This window comes from Acanthochromis polyacanthus, chromosome 17 (genome assembly GCF_021347895.1).
Source record: "Acanthochromis polyacanthus isolate Apoly-LR-REF ecotype Palm Island chromosome 17, KAUST_Apoly_ChrSc, whole genome shotgun sequence".
Classification (NCBI taxonomy): Eukaryota; Metazoa; Chordata; class Actinopteri; family Pomacentridae; genus Acanthochromis; species Acanthochromis polyacanthus.
Window position 1 is genome coordinate 31,705,674 of NC_067129.1, and position 19,160 is coordinate 31,724,833.

Genomic DNA, 19,160 nt, shown 5'->3' on the forward strand with positions numbered 1-19,160 from the left:
GCACCCAGTCGATAAATACAAACGCACATGGCGTTATCTGTCAAAATAACAGCGTAGCGGCCTTAATCACAGTGTTAACCCTTCCTGTTCGGCCCCCGACCGTGGTCAGGAAGCCCGGGGTTAACCCCCTTCACTTCCTCAGCAGCCGTAGAGGCAAAGACACAGGAGCCCAGCCGTATCGAAGAACACTGCAGCCTTTATTGTCTATCAACAGTGGCTGAACCGCACAGCACCGCCAACCCAGAACTACACACCTTCTCTCCTCCTCTACCGAACCGACTGAACCGACTGCCGTGTCTCTCGCTCGTGCTGCATTCAAGGTCGCTTGGACATCTCACTCTCCCCCTCTCTCCCACACACACACGCTGCTCTCTCTCCCTCTCATATGACGGAGCCCCACACTCTCATAACAACAGCGTAATCTTTGAAATGCGCTGGCAAAGCGGCCCTAATCACAGCGTTACGGGCCGTTACGCTGAAATGCGCTGGTGAGAACCCTGTAATAGTTGTAACCAACCACCTACCAACATGCTGATATGAGCCTTAAAGTTTACCCAGAATGCACTGTAGAGTTTTCTGTGATGAATTATCAGAAAACAGAAACACATCCAGGACACCAATGATTGTTTCTATGACTCTGTGTCACAGACATTAAACTGTTCACACTAGGATCCATCCCATAATACTGATGATCACAGCTGGTTACAGAGAAAATGAACAGAAACCAGATTTAGTGTTTAGATTGAGACACCTGGATGGATCTAAAACTGATTTGGTTGAACATTTTGTGTTTTGTTTTTCTGATTTTGTCAGTTCTTTTACTGGTGTTTGGTCATCGTTGTCTCCATTCTGTGATTTTACATCAGTTTTGTGTTTTATTTGTCTTTTTCTTACTGTGGTCATTTTGTTTGTTGTTTTAGTCATTTTTGCTTCTCAGTTTTGACTTTTAGTGTCCTGTTTCTTTGTTTTGTGTCTGGTTTTTGGCGCTTCGTATCACATTTCTCTTGTTTTGTAAGATTTTGTCCCTCATTTTTCTTGATTTCTGTATAGATGTAGGCATTTAGTGTCTTGTTTTTTTGTCTCATTTTTGTCATTTATTGTGACATTTGGTCATTTTATACATCTTTGGGAGAGTGTTGTCTGTTTGTGACATGAAACTATGATGCATCCCATAATACTGGTGCTTGAAGTTGGTTATTAGAAGAAATGAAGTGAAACCAGATGTAGTGTTTAGATTGTGAGGCCTGCAGCGGAAGTAAAACTGATCTGGTTTGACAGAACTCAGATGTGTTTTTCCTCCTGTGTCTATCTGTTGAACTGATGAAGTTCTGAAGTTCAGAAATGATGGAACTTCAGACCATCTCTATGCACTTCAAGGGTCTGTAACTCTGAAAATATTTATCATATGAAGGTAAATCTTGGCCTGGCGTCCTTTAATCTACTGACGTTCCTGCAGATGAACAGTAACTGCCGTATTCCTGTTACCCGGTGTGTGCTGCTGGCCGTCGGTGCTCCTCTGCCTTTTCCTGGAATCAGAGGGTTCTGTGGCTGACACTCTGTTTTGACTTTGGCCTGCTGCTGAGCCAACAGTCTGGCCTGAGCGATCAGCGTCGCCTTGTTCCGGGTTCCCGGCGGCCGACCTCGACCTCTCTTCACCACCATGGAGCCGTTTGGGTTCACGATCTGTTCGGAGAGAAGAAAAGTGAGTCAAAGTCTTTCCTTTTACAACCGCTGCACTTCATAAAATAACAGAAGACAGACAAAAAATAAGATGACCACAAAAGGAAAAAAATGACATAAACAAGGAAAGCAAGAACCAAAATGCCTAAATTTAGACACAAAAAAAGAAAAACGCGAGACAAAAATCACACTAAGCAAGAGAAATGTGACACGAAATGCCAAAAACCAGACATAAAACAAGAAAACAAGACACTAAATGACCAAATTACTTTCACATCCATTCAGGTGTCTCAGTCTAAACACTGAATCTGGTTGGTCTATAACTAGGGGTGTCATGATCCAATCAGAGTGTTTCTTTAAATTAAATTAATCAATATCAACTCTTTGGTTATGTCTGCTGCCATAGAAGGAGAACAAATATGTGGCCGGATGTGAGGGATGCCACTTTGGAAGAATTTTCATAATAAATCAATAACTAGAAAAGCACTCGGAGAGCGCAGACCTCCGCCAGGCCATCTGTCTGCCTGTCTGTTAACAGCATAACTCAAAAAGTCATGGACGGATTGTATTGAGTTTCAACAGTTTGTGCAGAAAGCATAATATGCATGTACAGTACAGTGTAACAGCACAGTGCTTTGCACGCAGCGCCGCCGCACGCACGTACCGTTGTGCGCGTGTAACGGTACCGTACGCGTCGCCGCCGCTTCGTTTCGTCGGTCCCGACTCGCCCGGGCAGCCCGAAGTGGCCGCGGGGGATTCGGCCGTCGCCCGGGATCGTTGCAGGGACGCACGTGATGGTACTGTTGCGCGCGCGTGTGACTGTACCGCACGCGTCGCCGCCGCTTTGTTTCGTCGGTCCCGACTCGCCCGGGAAGCCCGAACCTGCCGTGGGGGATTCGGCCGTCGCCCGGGATCGTTGCAACGACCTCTGTCTGTCCAATTGAGAGGCGGCCTGGCGGCCATCTCTCAATTGTCCTTCGACCTTCAAAAAATCCTGGATCCAGACGGTGATCCAGATCACCTCCAAAATCTAATCGATTGTTACTTGTGCTCTTCCGGACATCCTGTAAAAATTTGGTGAAAATCCGTCCATGACTTTTTGAGTTATGCTGTTAACAGACAAACAGACACACACACACACACACACACACACACACACACACACACACACACACACACACACACACACACACACACACACACACACACACACACACACACACACACACACACAGACGACAGACAGACAAACGAACTCCGGTGATTACATAACCTCCTGGCGGAGGTAATGATCAACTCATACACATTTTGAGCACAGACGACATCAGTCAGGTTCTAACATCAAGCGTCCTACAGCAGAAATAAATTAGTGAAGGGACTTTAACGCGCTAATTTCAATGATTCAATTACAAAAATAAAACACATTAAAAAAATAACATTTAATTGCACCTTTCTCAGTTCCCTAATTCCTGGCACAATGGTAACACTGATGAACACTCCATGCCAGTAGGTGGCGCTAATGAACCTAAAGTCTGTTTACCAGCAGTGGAGAAGATGCACAGGACTCACAGAGTGACATCAAGAAAGTTTGAAGAATAATGAAGGAAGACAAGACTGGTTGAGTGGAAAGTTTTCTTTAAATAACTTCCCGATGGCAGCTTGGACAAAAGCATGTTTGTGTGCAAATTGCACAACAAAGAGTTTTCTGATCACATGTTGCTTTTAGCACCAAAGCTAACGTAAGCTACGGCAAGCTACATGTCCACAGGGCCGTTTATTCTCGCATGGAACCCGCATCTGAATATTGCTGCTTGGTGGATGAGTCACTAGTGGACCACAAGGTGGTCAAATGACAGCCCTTCAGAGCTTTAGTCCAGTAGACACGTCAAACTAACATGGCAGCTTCGTTGAAAACTTTGTCTTTTATTATGAAAACAGTTCAGCGAAAAGTATTTCTGAAAGAAGTTGAGGTGAGAAATAAGCTGCTGAATCTGTCGTCATTTTAGTTCAACGACAGCTAGTGTAGACATTTACGCAGCGTTTGAATAAATTAAACTACACTGACAGTCATTAAAAACTTTGAGACCATATTTTTCAACATAATTCTTATTTTGAAGCCCGAAACTGGATTTTCTTCATATGAATCATTTGTTTAGCATATTGGCATACAGAAACAAAAATCTAAAGTTTCAAGAATGATTTCAAAATAAAGAATTTCACAAAAGAAAACGGCACCTGCCAAACACAAAGTCACAACAGTCAATACCGAGTATGGCCTCCATTTGATTCGATGCAGGCAGCAATCCGTCGGCGCATGCTTTGGACCAGGCTTCTGATTGTGGGTTGGGAACAGCCCATACGCCTGGATACATCACTGTAGCTCAAACCGGCCTCCACCATACCCAGTGCCCGGAGACGTTGTTCATGTGATAGACGCGGCATGATGCTGTTCACTGGACTAACAATGATGGCCTTTTTTGGGCCTTCATATAGGCCTTCAAACCCATTCTCAAATTGTGCAGATACTCACTGAGTATTGCTTGGTGTGTATTTGGTTCACTTTTGCAAAGTGACCAACCCATGTGCAATGAATCATGACAAAATGACAACTCATCATTATCTCAACTACCAGGGCACTAGATCATCAGTAAATCCACAATGAATAATTACAACCCCCCTACAAGTAGAATTCTGTGTACATTTGTACCTCAAAGTTTCTATTGACTGTCAGTATACTTCATATAAATTAGCTTTAGGGCATTCACTGGATCACAGCTCAAGATGCAGCGCAATGCAAGACAACTGGCATGCGGTGTGTTTCACTTAAACAACTAGAAAAGCACTCAGAGAGCAGTACTCCGCCAAAGCTGCTCAGTCGTATAATTTTCTACGGATGAAATCTTAAAAAATGACCCTGGGCTGAGCACAGGTGTGTGTTATGCATGTGTACATTAAAGACCCACCGAGGAAGATTTTTATGCTCGTAACAAAGTCTCATATTAATGTGGATGAATCTTCGTTATTTACACTTATTAATGCCCCCATTTTCGATTCATGAATCATTTTGGTTTTGTAAATATTTGCATTTTATTAATTTTTTGTCGACTCGTCTAGAATTTCCTGTGAGAGACTGAGCGATTTACAGCAAATACGGTGCGCTGACGGAGCGGAGCAGAGCGGAGCTAGTTGTTTAGCAGTAGCAGAGCGGAGAGCTGGTTGACAAGATGACAGACATGGAGCGCAAAAGGAAGCGAACGGAGCAAAGTCTGCAAGCAAAAAGGTTGTCAGATCGACAACGAAGCAAAAGAAAAGTTGATCTTGGACAGGCATTTCAGAGGTGGAGAGAATTCCGGGAGCAAAAAGGAATCAAAACAGATGCCGAGCTGGCTGTGCTTCTCCTAGACAGGTACGTAACTTTAGCTCTTTGTAAGTTTGATACAATTCTTTTGTCTTTTGTGTGCGTTGCTTGCGATGTGTGGAAGGAATAGAACTACAAAATCTCGAGTACTGATAAAAGTGGCATCATAGTAAAGTAAAACCCTCTCCATTTTCTACCACCCTGGTCTACGTAAAAATAGGTGAGTGTTGCCAAAACGTGAGCTGCTTGCAAGTGTGAAAGTAACAATACTGGCTTACATTTGTATAGCCTTTTTCAAGGTTATCTGCAGGCTCTATCCTGCAGATAAGCTTTGAAAACACGGAGGGCTGACAAATATGGCATTAGCCAGCCCATTATAGATAACGTAACCTAAGTAATTTCCGACTTTCCTCTGTATGCTTGTCCAAATAAGAAGCTTGCTAGTAAGTTACTCACAAACACAACACAAAACAGAGGCTAAGTGCATTAAATTTCACGAATAAAGGTATGAACTATGCAAAATTCCAGACCATATAGACTGTCAAAACGTTATTAGTGTATAACCTCTTTGTGGCCATTGTTCAACAATGATTTCAACTCCGCCGGCTTTCCTGAGGCTCGCTCGCTCGTTTACGACGGTTTGCGACAGTGCGCGCCGAGGCTCACGGGATTTCCGCTAAAATCTTCCTCAGTGGGTCTTTAAGTACAGAATCACGTGAACTAAATATGTAGCGGGCAGTAAGAATCGATGGGAATCAGAAACACCCCGACAATCAATTTAATCATTTCCAACAGGTAAGTCCTGATAAGTCCTCTGGATTTGTAGTAGGATCACAATCTTGTGATCACCAGCAGGCAGCTGATGTAGTGTTCACTGGTTGTTATGGTTACAGTGACGCTGTGCTGCTATCTCGCAATGGCACAGAAATCTTTAACAAATCCCTGAATCCACACTATAAGCCGCATCACTGCCAAAATCTAATCATTTGGTCTTTGTATCATTTCTGATCTTTCCTGAAAATTTCATCCAAATCTGTTGATCTGTTTATGAGTAATGTTGCACACAGACAGACAGACAAACGTACACTGATCGTCACATTACTCCACCGCGTTCCTTGGCACAGTAATAAATGGGATGCAAGAAATTGACGGATCCTGTGGACACATTAACTACGACAGTCCTGGTACCGGCTAACGGTGTAGCCATCCCATAATAGACCACTTTAGAAGACACTGAAGCGCTTGAGTTTACAAAAAGTCTTAAAATGTTGAATATAATCGCTATGATTCCACTTTGAGTTTGCAATAATCTGTGAATATAGTAGATAGATGAAAAATGCAGAAATACATAAAACAAAGATTTTTGTTGTTAAAGTTCAACTACATGTCTATTCATCAATTTTAGTGTCAATCAAAATTTAAATTGAAAAATGTTGCTTCTTGTGACAAATATTGCTGCTTTACAAAAATGTGATTAATCACAATTAATTGATTGCAAAGCCTGTAATTAATTAGTCATTATTTTAATCGCTTTCCACCACGAATATAAACACAAGAATCAGGTTAATGATTAATAAAGTCAACCTGCTTTAGTAAGTAACTAGTTTATGCTGAGTTAAATAACGACTAAGATCTCTGAAAGGACGTCAACCACCAGCTCTGACTTGTTGGTGAACCGATGCAATCTAAATAAGCATATAAAAGGTTACTACTGTATTTTTAAAAAGATATTCTCTGATCTGTTTACATGTTAGTCTGGATGTATTTTTAATGGAATTTGAGCCCTGCACAAGAATTCCTGTGCTGTCTCTAAAGCTCCAGTAAAATGAAACTTTCAGCCTACTGGTTTCACTCACAGAAGGAGAAGAAAGAGAAGAAGGAGAAGAAAGAGAAGAAGGAGAAGAAAGAGAAGAAGAAGCCACCTTCTTGTCCTTGGCTTTGGGTCCTGGTTTCCTGCCTCTGGGAAGTGGTTTCCGGCCTCGTATCACTCTGGGTCTGGGCGGCAGGGGGGATTCTGGGACTTTGAATTCTGCTCCTCCTGCCCTGAGGTGCTCTTCATAGGGAAGCATCAGCCTTAAACGCACAGTTAGAGGAGGTTTAGTGCTTCTTGTTAGCGGTTTTATTCAGCCTAAACAAAGGTTTTCAGGGTTTTGTCTGCTGTTTGTTTCTGTCTGACCTCTCGTAGTGTCTCCGGGTGCAGGTGGCGGCGCTGGTGCTGCCGGGGCATCCTCCCAGCTCGTTGTAAACCACTTTCCAGAGGCGATCCATTGTCACCTGCCACACAATAATGTGGAAATCAATTAGCTTTTAGCTCCTGAACAAATGTACCTGCTGGTAAGGTGATACAGGGAAATAACCAGGAAGACAAACCACCTAATACATTATTATTATTATTATTATTATGAGTTTATTTAAGAAGGGACCATGTACAATATTAAACATAAATGTTTCCATTTGATGCATTGTACCAGAGATAGCTTTAAGCTAATTTTCATCTGCAGTCCCCCATAGCTTGGAAAATCCAAACTGAATCTCCATGTAATCTCCTATCTCCATGTTAGGAGATACAGGAGAATCAGTTTGGCATTGGGCGAAAGTTTGGTACGACCAATCATAGCACGGGAGGCGGGAGTGAATGCTGTGTCATCTTCAGCGCCTGGATTACCCATAAAACACCTGCGCACCTCCCGTAACCAAACACAAACATTAACAAAGTTATTCCTAACACCGCTAATCGTTCGGAAGGAGTCTTTTGTTGCGTAGCCTTTTCAAAAATAAGTGTTGTACTTGAGAGTACCCCATGTATTCGCAGATTTTTGTGACAAAAACGGCAGTAATCATTCACCGCGATGCTTTCTCGGCTGCATGCCATTGTTGTTTGGACTACATGGACTTCATGGTCGATTTGTTTGTGCGTCACATCCGTGTTACGCTGATTGGTTCTTTCTCGTTCAAGCTGCATTTGTTAGCCCCTCCTTTTTTGAAATCGTCTCCTATCATCACAATGCCAGACTGCCTTTATTTGTATTTATATTAATACATAAATAAAGTCAGTCTGTATTTTCCAGGCAACCTAATACAGAAAACAAAGTAAAATAACCACAATGCAAAGGTTAGAAAACCAAGCAGACTGACAGTAAAACATAGAAACTAAAACCTAAAATAATCTCCTGTCACTCTTTCAATTTACTTATTTGTCATTTAGAACCCAAAACCAAGTTTAAATATTTCTGGAGAATTTAGTTTTTCTGCTCAGTTCAAGATAAATTAAGCCAGATTTTTATTATTTTTCCCAATGAAGAAAATAAATATTCCTATAAAATAATGCCAACATCGTCATGATGCCGCCACCACCATGCTTCACGTCATGATGCCCCCGCCACCATGCTTCACGTCATGATGCCCCCGCCACCGTGCTTCACGCCATGATGCCACCACCATGCCTCACTATGAGGATGGTGCATTTGTTTGTTCACATTAAAAAGTTTTTATGCAATCATTTACATTTCACATTTTTAAATACTTGAAAATACCTGCTAGAAATATGTTTGCTTTTTTCGGTTTTATTTATCCTGTAGGATTTAAATTTTGTATTATCACTGATGTGTGCATTGAGGATGTACATCGGGATCAACTGCAATTGATTTGACTGTATACTTTTGAAAAAGCCTTGTTGCTGAGCGTTGCATGTTTGTGGAGCCACTGAAACAATTACATACATTCTGCAGCGTGTGATTAAGGTTGTGACATACACTGTGCTGTATAATACACTATTGTTCAGTACAGCGAGCCTTTTGTTGTGCGGCGCCAAGCTCAAGCTGTACCGCCTGTTTTCATTCATTTACCAGCTGCTGTTGTTGTTTGTTTATTTACTGTAAACTGCTGAGAAAACCCCACATTAATACTTCATTACAAGTTAAAAGTCCTGCATTTAAATACTACATGTGTACACTATTATCTGCACATTTAAGTGATGCATCAGCATTTTACTATCGGAGCTGCTGCCGGTTAAACTGGTTTCAACGATGAAAACAGAAAACCAGGAAAACAACTGTTAGCTGCAGCCCTGTACTACTATTACTCAATACTGTTCAGTGTGTAGAAGTACAACGTATTTTACTGTAGTACTGTCATTTATTTAGTGTTTTTGATGGTGAGAATCATAAAATTTTAATGGTACTAATGCAGATTTACTAAATCATGGCTGCTTTTAACCAGAGCTGCAGTTATTTTCACTGTCAGCTAATCTATTAATTATTTTCTAGATTAATTGATCAGTTGTTACAGATAATACTATATTGATCTGACAAGTGGGGGAAATATGTAGCAAAGAATATAATGCAAAAACATAGGGGACATTGGTATAATATAAAATTATACCAGACAGCATTGTTGATATTGCACAGATTCTTATAGATGTAAAGAATTTAAATATTGCAAAGATTTCTCTAAATGTGGAGAAAAACAAATAGAAAAACATTATTATTGTACAGATTATTTTCTTTAAGTAGAATAAATAGATCTTCTTTTTGTTTTTACTAATACTGGATCAGAAAATGTTCACAATGGAAAGCTGTAATAAGCTTATTGTTCTATAAAAAAAAATTATTGGCTTCACGTCATGATGCTGCCACCACCATGCTTCACATTGTGACTAATTGTCGGCAATTCATTGATCACTCTTTTCAGCTCAACATTTTCTCCAGAGAATGACTCACAGAGAACTGATATTAATAGAAATTCACTAAAAAATGCTGAAAATTTCATGAATTTCGCTGCAACAATTGTACTTTCATTGTTTAGTTTTGGTAATGCACGTATTTCTTTGCTAAACAGTTTCTAGTACTAACGCTAATCTGAGCTAACCTGTTAGCTTCATATTAAACGCACAAACATGCGAGTGGTTCATGTAAATCTCTGCAAGAAGACATATGAGAAACCGCCGTCTGAAATAAAACCTGAACAGACATGAAGCGACTCACCTTCTTGTAGCCTCCGAGCCGTTTGACCACAGAGTACATGAGGAAGAGGTCAACTGAGGACGGAGAAGCAGCAGAAATCAGACATGCAAATACAGATCACATAAAATGGAAATCAGGTGGTGAGTCTGGAATAAAACACCTGCTTTGTTTCTGAACAGACAGTTTGATTAAACAAATAAAGCCAAACTGCATGGAGGACTTAATGTGTCTCGATTATAAAAGCCCAGATTAAAAAAAAAAAAAATACTCTCTTGTTTTTCTTTTATGTGATAAAAGCTAGCATTGAACATTAAATCAACCCAATGTCAGGTGCTGCTTCTGAAAAAATATTTAAAATCTCAGTTTGGTTAAATGAAGGTTGAAGGCCAAAAACAAGACAGGAAGAATTAAACCTGCGACCTTTCTTATTTCTCAAATGCCAATACGGACATGAAAGAAAATGAAAAGGTCAGAAAGAAATGAAAAGAGGAAAGGATAGAAAAAACAGAATGAAAGATATAAAGAGAAAGAAAGGAGAAGAAAGATGAATAAAAAGAAAAGACAAGACGTGAAAAAGGAAGAATGGAAAAAATGAAAAGGCAAAGAAAGACAAAGAAATGAGCAAGAAAAATAAAGAAATTTAAAAAGAAAGGAATGAAAGAAAGAAAACAAAAGGCGGAATCAGAAGTATAAAAAGAAATGAAGAAATGAGGAGGAAAAGAAAGAAAGAACAAATAGGAGAGAGAAAAAGAAAACAAAATAAGGACTGAAACATGAATGAAAATAAAGACAGGTGATGAGAATGAAAACGAAAAGCGAAAGGAGAAAAAGGAAGAGGACAGAAAAAGAAAATAAATAATAATCAAATTAAAAGAAAAAAAGGCAAAGAAAAGACAGAAACACAAATAAAAAGAAATAAAACAGAAGACTAGAAAGAAAAAGGCAAATATGAGAAAAGAGAGCATGACATCTAGAACATGAAGGTTCTCACTCTTCTTGAAGCCCAGGTTGGGAACCTTGTGGATGGGAGAACCATGACGGTCCATGAAGGCGTACAGCTGATCCAGAAACAGCTGCTCCTCAGGGTGAGGCAGCCAGCTGCCCTCACAGCCGACCTCCACGCTGCCCATCACGTTCTCCTGGAGAACACAGAACGTCAGAAACCAGGTACCAACACAGAACGTCCGGAAACAGGTACCAACACAGAACGTCAGAAACCAGGTACCAAAACAGAACGTCAGAAACCAGGTACCAAAACAGAACGTCAGGAAACAGGTACCAAAACAGAACACCAGGAAACAGGTACCAACGCAGAACGTCAGAAACCAGGTACCAACGCAGAACGTCAGGAAACAGGTACCAACGCAGAACGTCAGGAAACAGGTACCAACGCAGAACGTCAGGAAACAGGTACCAACGCAGAACGTCAGAAACCAGGTACCAACGCAGAACGTCAGGAAACAGGTACCAAAACAGAACGTCAGGAAGCAGGTACCAACGCAGAACGTCAGGAAACAGGTACCAACGCAGAACGTCAGAAAACAGGTACCAACGCAGAACGTCAGAAACCAGGTACCAACGCAGAACGTCAGGAAACAGGTACCAACGCAGAACGTCAGAAACCAGGTACCAACGCAGAACGTCAGAAACCAGGTACCAACGCAGAACGTCAGAAACCGGGTACCAACGCAGAACGTCAGAAACCGGGTACCAACGCAGAACGTCAGAAACCGGGTACCAACGCAGAACGTCAGGAAACGGGTACCAACGCAGAACGTCAGAAACCAGGTACCAAAACAGAACGTCAGGAAACAGGTACCAAAACAGAACGTCAGGAAACAGGTACCAACGCAGAACGTCAGAAAACAGGTACCAACACAGAACGTCAGAAAACAGGTACCAACACAGAACGTCAGAAAACAGGTACCAACACAGAACGTCAGGAAACAAGTACCAACGCAGAACGTCAGAAACCAGGTACCAACACAGAACGTCAGAAACCAGGTACCGACGCAGAACGTCAGAAACCGGGTACCGACGCAGAACGTCAGGAAACGGGGTACCGACGCAGAACGTCAGGAAACGGGTACCGACGCAGAACGTCAGGAAACGGGTACCGACGCAGAACGTCAGGAAACGGGTACCGACGCAGAACGTCAGGAAACGGGTACCGACGCAGAACGTCAGGAACGGGTACCGACGCAGAACGTCAGGAAACGGGTACCGACGCAGAACGTCAGGAAACGGGTACCGACGCAGAACGTCAGGAAACGGGTACCGACGCAGAACGTCAGGAAACGGGTACCGACGCAGAACGTCAGGAAACGGGTACCGACGCAGAACGTGAGGAAACAGGTACCGACGCAGAACGTCAGAAAACAGGTACCAACACAGAACGTCAGAAAACAGGTACCAACACAGAACGTCAGAAACCAGGTACCAACACAGAACGTCAGAAACCAGGTACCAAAACAGAACGTCAGGAAACACGTACCAACGCAGAACGTCAGAAACCGGGTACCGACGCAGAACGTCAGGAAACGGGTACCGACGCAGAACGTCAGGAAACGGGTACCGACGCAGAACGTCAGGAAACGGGTACCGACGCAGAACGTCAGGAAACGGGTACCGACGCAGAACGTCAGGAAACGGGTACCGACGCAGAACGTCAGGAAACGGGTACCGACGCAGAACGTCAGGAAACGGGTACCGACGCAGAACGTCAGGAAACGGGTACCGACGCAGAACGTCAGGAAACGGGTACCGACGCAGAACGTGAGGAAACAGGTACCGACGCAGAACGTGAGGAAACAGGTACCAACGCAGAACGTCAGAAACCAGGTACCGACACAGAACATCAGGAAACAGGTACCGACACAGAACGTCAGGAAACGGGTACCGACACAGAACGTCAGGAAACGGGTACCGACACAGAACGTCAGGAAACGGGTACCAAAACAGAACGTCAGAAACCAGGTACCAATGCAGAATGTCAGGAAACAGGTACCAACACAGAACATTAAAAAGCAGGTACCGACACAGAACGTCAGGAAACGGGTACCAACACAGAACGTCAGGAAACGGGTACCAACACAGAACGTCAGAAACCAGGTACCAACACAGAATGTCAGGAAACAGGTACCAACACAGAACGTCAGGAAACGGGTACCAACACAGAACATTAAAAAGCAGGTACCGACACAGAACTTTAGAAAACAGATATAAACACGGAACATCAGGGAACAGATACCAACACAGAACATCAGGAAACAGGTACAAATAAAGAACATCATACACTAGTCACCATAACGAAACATTAGAAACCAGGTACAAACATAGCACGTCAGAAAAAGGTACCAATATGGAACTTCACAGAACAGATACCAACATGGAACGTCAGGAAACGGTTACCAACAAGGAATGTCAGAAAACAGCTACCAATACAGAACATTATAAAACATGTCCTAATACAAAATGTTAGATAACAGGTACCAACGCAGAACATCAGGACATGGGTTCAACATGGAACGTCTGAAAACGGGTACCAACATAGAATATTATACACTAAGTGCCAGCATGAAACATCAGAAAACAGATGTCGATACAGAATGTAATAAAACAATAGTGAAAATTAGAAAACCAGTACCAACACAGAACAATAAACACCAGGTTCCACCAGAGCGCGTAACCAAACAGGTACCAATGCAGAACGTCAGGAAACAGGTTCCAACATAAATGTCAGAAAACAAATACCAATACAGAACATTACAAAACAGGCACAAACAAAGAACAATACACACTAGATAATGCAGAACATCACACTTCAGGTATCAGGAAACTTCTGATGTTTCCACCTGCTCGAGCATCATTTCTGTCACTGATGTTTTTATCTACTATTATCTTAATGGTTCTCCAACTGAGAGGCTTTTAAAAAATCTGGTACTTTCACGGTTGTTCTGTGTGATGTTGAAGCATGACCAGGAACCTTGAAAGAACCAACCTTCATCTTCTCGATCCAGGACTCTGATTGGCTGGAGTTGGGGGAGTCTCTGCTGTCGCGGCCTCTCCTCTTACGAGGTCGTCCTCGAAGACTGAGAGACGGACATCCTGCAGAAAAACAAAAAGATTCAAGGACGAGGAAGCAAAAAGAACACAGAGAACCAATCAGAACGTGTAGCTCTGGAGTCACCAAGCTGACAAACTGGTAGGATTGCTGCTGCACACTTTTAAAAGACCCAGAGGAGCTCAGGAAGTCTGAGGACTTTCCAGCAGGTGGCAGCATTTTGCAGACAAACAGCAGCAGGAAGTTTACAAAAAGGTCTTTAAATCTTGTTCTAAGGTATTTTAATAGATGTCTAGGTTATACGTAAATGTTTCATCTTTCAGCATGAGGTTACAGACATAAAGAAAGATAAGTCCATTTCAAACGCAGTTATATGCAAACTAGAAGTCTAAACCTTTTGTGTTGTGTTAAAAAAATAAACTACAGTTGTGAAAAAAAAGTTTCCATCCAATTGTAAAGACACACATATCATGACAGTCTTGAGTTTCCAACGACTTCTTTAACTCTGATGGACTCACTAAAACACGTCACAATAAACAATCATGCATTTTGTTTCTTATTAAAGGTCTTCTGGTAAAATGACGAAATCTGTTGGGTCAAACACACAAACAGCAACTGGAATGTGGTGACGTAGAAAGTTATGTTAATCAAATTTGTGTTAATCATCTTTCCTTTTTATCGTGAGAACAACTGACTACAACTGGTGATTGAACTGGTCACCAAAAAGCATGTTGTTTCACATCGACATGAAGAATGAAGTTCTTCCTCTAGAAGATCTCGACCCACTCAAGTTGGCTGCTGATCACATGGTCAAAGAAAAGACCATCTGGAGGAAAGTTCTGAGGTCAGATGGAACAAAAACGGAACAGAAATCTGTTTGGAGAAGAAAAGGTGAGGCCATTAACTCCAAAAACACCAACCGTACCATCAAGCATGGTGGTGGCGGTATCATGCTCTGGGGCTGTTTCATGAAAAGTGAATGGAATAATTCTTCAGAAAAGACTAAAACCATCAGCAGAAGGTTAATCTTGGACACAGCTGGACGTTTCAATAAGACAACGAGTCCAAACACACATCAGACGTGGTAAAGAAATGGTTCCATCAGGCTGAAATGAAGGTTCTACACTGGTTTCTTCAAGAATCCTAACTTAAACCATCAAGAACCTGAAGAAACAAGTCTGAGTCAGAAAGACAATGAATTTAGCTTAACTGTACCATTTCTTTGAAGACGAGTCAAAGATAAACCAGAAACTTGCAGACAGAAACCAAAAGTCTTTAGTACAGGTGAAAATGTAGTAGGTCCTAGTTTTACGACATCCTCAACGTACAGCGTTTCGAGGTTATGCCGCCATCTCCCTTAAATTTATTCAGAAAGTCTTGCTCCATCATTCTGACTTACGGCGTTTGTGACGTTAAAACTAATTTTGTGAAGGAACCAGTTGGTGCTATATGAGGAAGATAGCTTTGTTTACATTCGCTGGTTGTATACCACACTAAATTGTGCTACATTCGCTTTCTTTCATTTGTGTTGTTTTATTGGAAACGTTTTACCCTTCATTATGGCTTGAAGCATAAGTCAGACTCTTATGATTTTTACAGTATGCTCTAGAGTATGTGTTAGCATCGGTGAGGGACATCGGTACATATGCGAGTTCCGACTTACAGTGAAAATCGTGTTACGTTGCACCGTAGGAATGGAATTCCAACACAAGTTGAGACCCCCCGTATTAGCATGTTGGGACGTTTATTTTTGAGCCAGTCCATTTTGTCATGTTTCCAGAAGATTTGTAATAAATCTATGATGATTGCTTTGAGACCAGAAGTTTGTGTTTTAAGGGTTTCATCATAGAAAATTCAGTTACAGGAGTCACTGGAAACTCTAAAATCAAGAAAATCGGATGCAAACTTTTGTTCACAACAGAAAACCAGAGAGCTCATTGCAGCTGTTTTTATTGGGTAAATAATGATGCTGGCATCTCTAAAACTAACTCCCTAACCATCCTTTAAAAAAAAAACAAAGCTTTAAAAGGAAAATATTTCACATTATCTTTAAGTTTCTCTTCGTTACATCCGACACTCACTGAACTGCCAGGCGAAGCCGGCGCTGCTCTCCAGCGTGGGGTGGTTGAAGGTGTCCCTGCAGTACATGAGTCGGGTGCTGGGCAGCACCTTGATGCCTCCCAGGGCCAGCAGGTGGGGGTCCTGCAGCCCTGGACCCCGGGCCCCATCCTGGATGCGCCTCTGCAGGGAGCGATAGCGGCAGTACTGGGGGTAGCTGAGCACCTTGACGGCCTGACGCTCTGCCGCCGAACCATCTGAGAGGCAAAAACAAACCAGACTGATCAATAACATCCAGAAGAAAAAACAGAGGTTGGAACAGCATCTACAGCTGGAGGCTTCAAAGACAGCACGAACAGAAAGCAAAAAAAAAAAAAATACAAGGATGTCGCTCTACCTGTTGCTGTTTCTTTAAAAAAACATTTTAAATCTCAGTTTTATTAAATGAAGGTTAAAACACGTCAAAACCTGCAGACTTTCTAAAATATCAAGATGGAAATGTGACCCCTAAATTCCACATAACGCGAAACCGCCGCGCTCTTGAATCGTACTGCGCAGCACTTAGAACCCATTCTCTTCTATCAGACAATTTCCACTGCACACGCTGCGGAGCGCCAGTGCCGCGTCTCTGAAGCGCCGGCGCGCGCCACGGCGCTGGAGATTCACTTCAGGTCTATTTTCTGTGCAGCCGCTTCAAAATCTCGTAAGTTCACTGTCGTTGAGAAAGCACAAGACAGGAAGTTAAACCGGAACTTTCAAAATAAAACAACGCACGACCTCTCGGATGTTAAGTTTTTCCTATATGTTGTTATTACACCTCCGGAGGCACAAGCATCAGGTCAACAGGGTCCCAGATACAACACGACACCATTGACGAAGATAAATTACCGTTTTTTATATAGAATAAACCATACAAAATTAACTATTGGATAAAGAAAAGCACTCATTTGAGATCAAAACATAAATCATGTACTCTACCATGCTAAAAGTACTATAAATCACAGAGCAATGGGGCTGGGTCAAGCAGAGCGACCTTGTAGAAGCGAAATGAGGTGTGGTTTATTTATTTTCTGTTTATATCATGCGTTTTTATCGCGTTATATCGCTATTCACACGAGAGCCTCTCTGAGGAGCAGCCCTCCCCATCTGGATGGCACGCCGCTGCGCTCCGCTTGCTGTGTGCTTTGACTTTCGGAGCAAGATAACGGCGCTTCGTTCTGTGGCACGGCGCGATCGCGTTATGTGGAAATTCGGGGTAAGATTCACTTCAGAGCAGGACGGAAGAAAGAAAAGGAGAAAAGGGTAGAAAATCTGAAAGAAAGAAAGAAAGAAAGAAAGAAGGAAAGAAAGACAAAGTTAAGTTAAAAGGAAAAGAAAGATGAAGCATAAAAAGAAAAACATGAAGGAAAAAGGAAAAGAAAGAAAGATGAAGTATAAAAGAAAGAAAGAAGGAAATAGAGATTAAGAGATTAAGTATAAAACAAAGAAAGAAAGAGGAAAAAGGAAGAAAGGACAAAATAGATAAATGAAAATAAAATACAAAGAAAGGACAGAAAATAAACAAATATATTCTTCTTAATTCTTAGTTAATTTGTCAGTCAGTCCAGACACCAGTTAAATATTTGCAGCTCCTTGTTCACTGAATTATTAATCAGCTCTGGTCTATAACAGAATCTAATTTTACAGGAATCACAACAGAAAAACAAATAATCAGGACAATGATCCATGATAGAAGAATGGACTGGATATTTACATTTTTACCAGCTGTGATGGTTGTTAATATGATTTACATTCTCCACAAACAAACACTGATCCACATGTTTGTTTAGAAACAAGCTGATTAATTAACATTTAATCCAGACGTGTTTATCGCTGATAAACTTTGGAACAATCAGCAGCAGAACATCCTCAATGAAAATCTCTCATCTGGCTTCTGTCAGCTTCATCTAAACATTTAAAAAATTCATTCTTCCTCAATTCTGCACAGAGTTTTAAACATTTCAAAATATATCTACATTAAAAAGCACTAGAAGATAAAACTATTAGATTAGTATTATGATAGACTTTCATCAGAATCTATAGTTTCTCTAAAGCTGCTCATTATCTCATAAAACTGGTCAAATATTTACTAAAACAGAAGATCAAACTCCTCTTTGCCGTTTTTTTTTGTTGCGTTATTCTCTGCAGCTGCTGCAGATTTTAACCTGGGTTCTTCTTATTTCAGTATTTTAAAATTGTAGATTTTTTTAAATAATTTCTTTTTTCCAGATCTCATTCTGATCAGCTGTTGTGCATTATTATTATTTCCAATATTGTAATAAACAACATTATTATTGATATTAATATCATTATAAACATTATTATTATCATATTACATTAGGGTCAGTATTATTAATTATTTATTTCAGTATTTTAATTTGAAGTTTTTTGGGACAATTTAGATTGTTTTCAGATTTTATTCAGATCGATTGTTGTGTATTATAGCATGATTATTACTGTAATTGTTATTATTATCATTATTATTATTTTTATATTAGGGTCAATACTATTTATTTCAGTATTTTAATATTGTAGATATTACTTGAAAATTTTATTTTTCTCTGCTCAGCTGTTCAGTATTATAAATATTACAATTCTTTTTATTAATAATATGAATTGTTATTAATAATAACAGGGATAATAATATATTCTACTATATTATCAATTGTTCTTCATGTCTGCTGGCAGGATAAAACTGTTGGAGTTACAGGACTAAAGCCAATGTTTCTGTACTTTATCTTAATATTTACTAGAGCAGAAGATGTCAAACTATATCTGTCTGCAGCGCCTCCTGACACACTTTTAATTTCAGTATTTAGACTTTTTTAATGCAAATTCCACCATTTTCTGGGCTCATTTTCAATTTTTAGTCTCATTTGCTTTTTTAAAAAAAAAAATTATATTACATTACAGTTTGTATACAGCCAATTTATACTCCATCAGCAGAGCAGGCATTCATTAATTATTACTATTTTAATGCAGAAACTGTTAACTAGTGGTT

At 40.9% G+C, this 19,160-nt stretch overlaps 1 protein-coding gene across 1 annotated transcript in view; it reads right to left on the reverse strand.

Moving 5' to 3' along the window:
• The window catches only part of zgc:77151 (uncharacterized protein LOC337153 homolog), a 73,605-nt gene that overhangs the window by 11,001 nt on the left and 43,444 nt on the right, over nucleotides 1-19,160 (reverse strand). The window contains exons 5-11 of the mRNA XM_022206902.2: nucleotides 16,144-16,377; nucleotides 14,000-14,106; nucleotides 10,991-11,138; nucleotides 10,021-10,073; nucleotides 7,215-7,312; nucleotides 6,961-7,111; nucleotides 1,486-1,683 (exon numbers count right to left, since the gene is read on the reverse strand). Of these exons, the coding sequence (XP_022062594.1) occupies nucleotides 1,486-1,683; nucleotides 6,961-7,111; nucleotides 7,215-7,312; nucleotides 10,021-10,073; nucleotides 10,991-11,138; nucleotides 14,000-14,106; nucleotides 16,144-16,377 (989 nt within the window). The remainder of the gene's footprint in view (nucleotides 1-1,485; nucleotides 1,684-6,960; nucleotides 7,112-7,214; nucleotides 7,313-10,020; nucleotides 10,074-10,990; nucleotides 11,139-13,999; nucleotides 14,107-16,143; nucleotides 16,378-19,160) is intronic.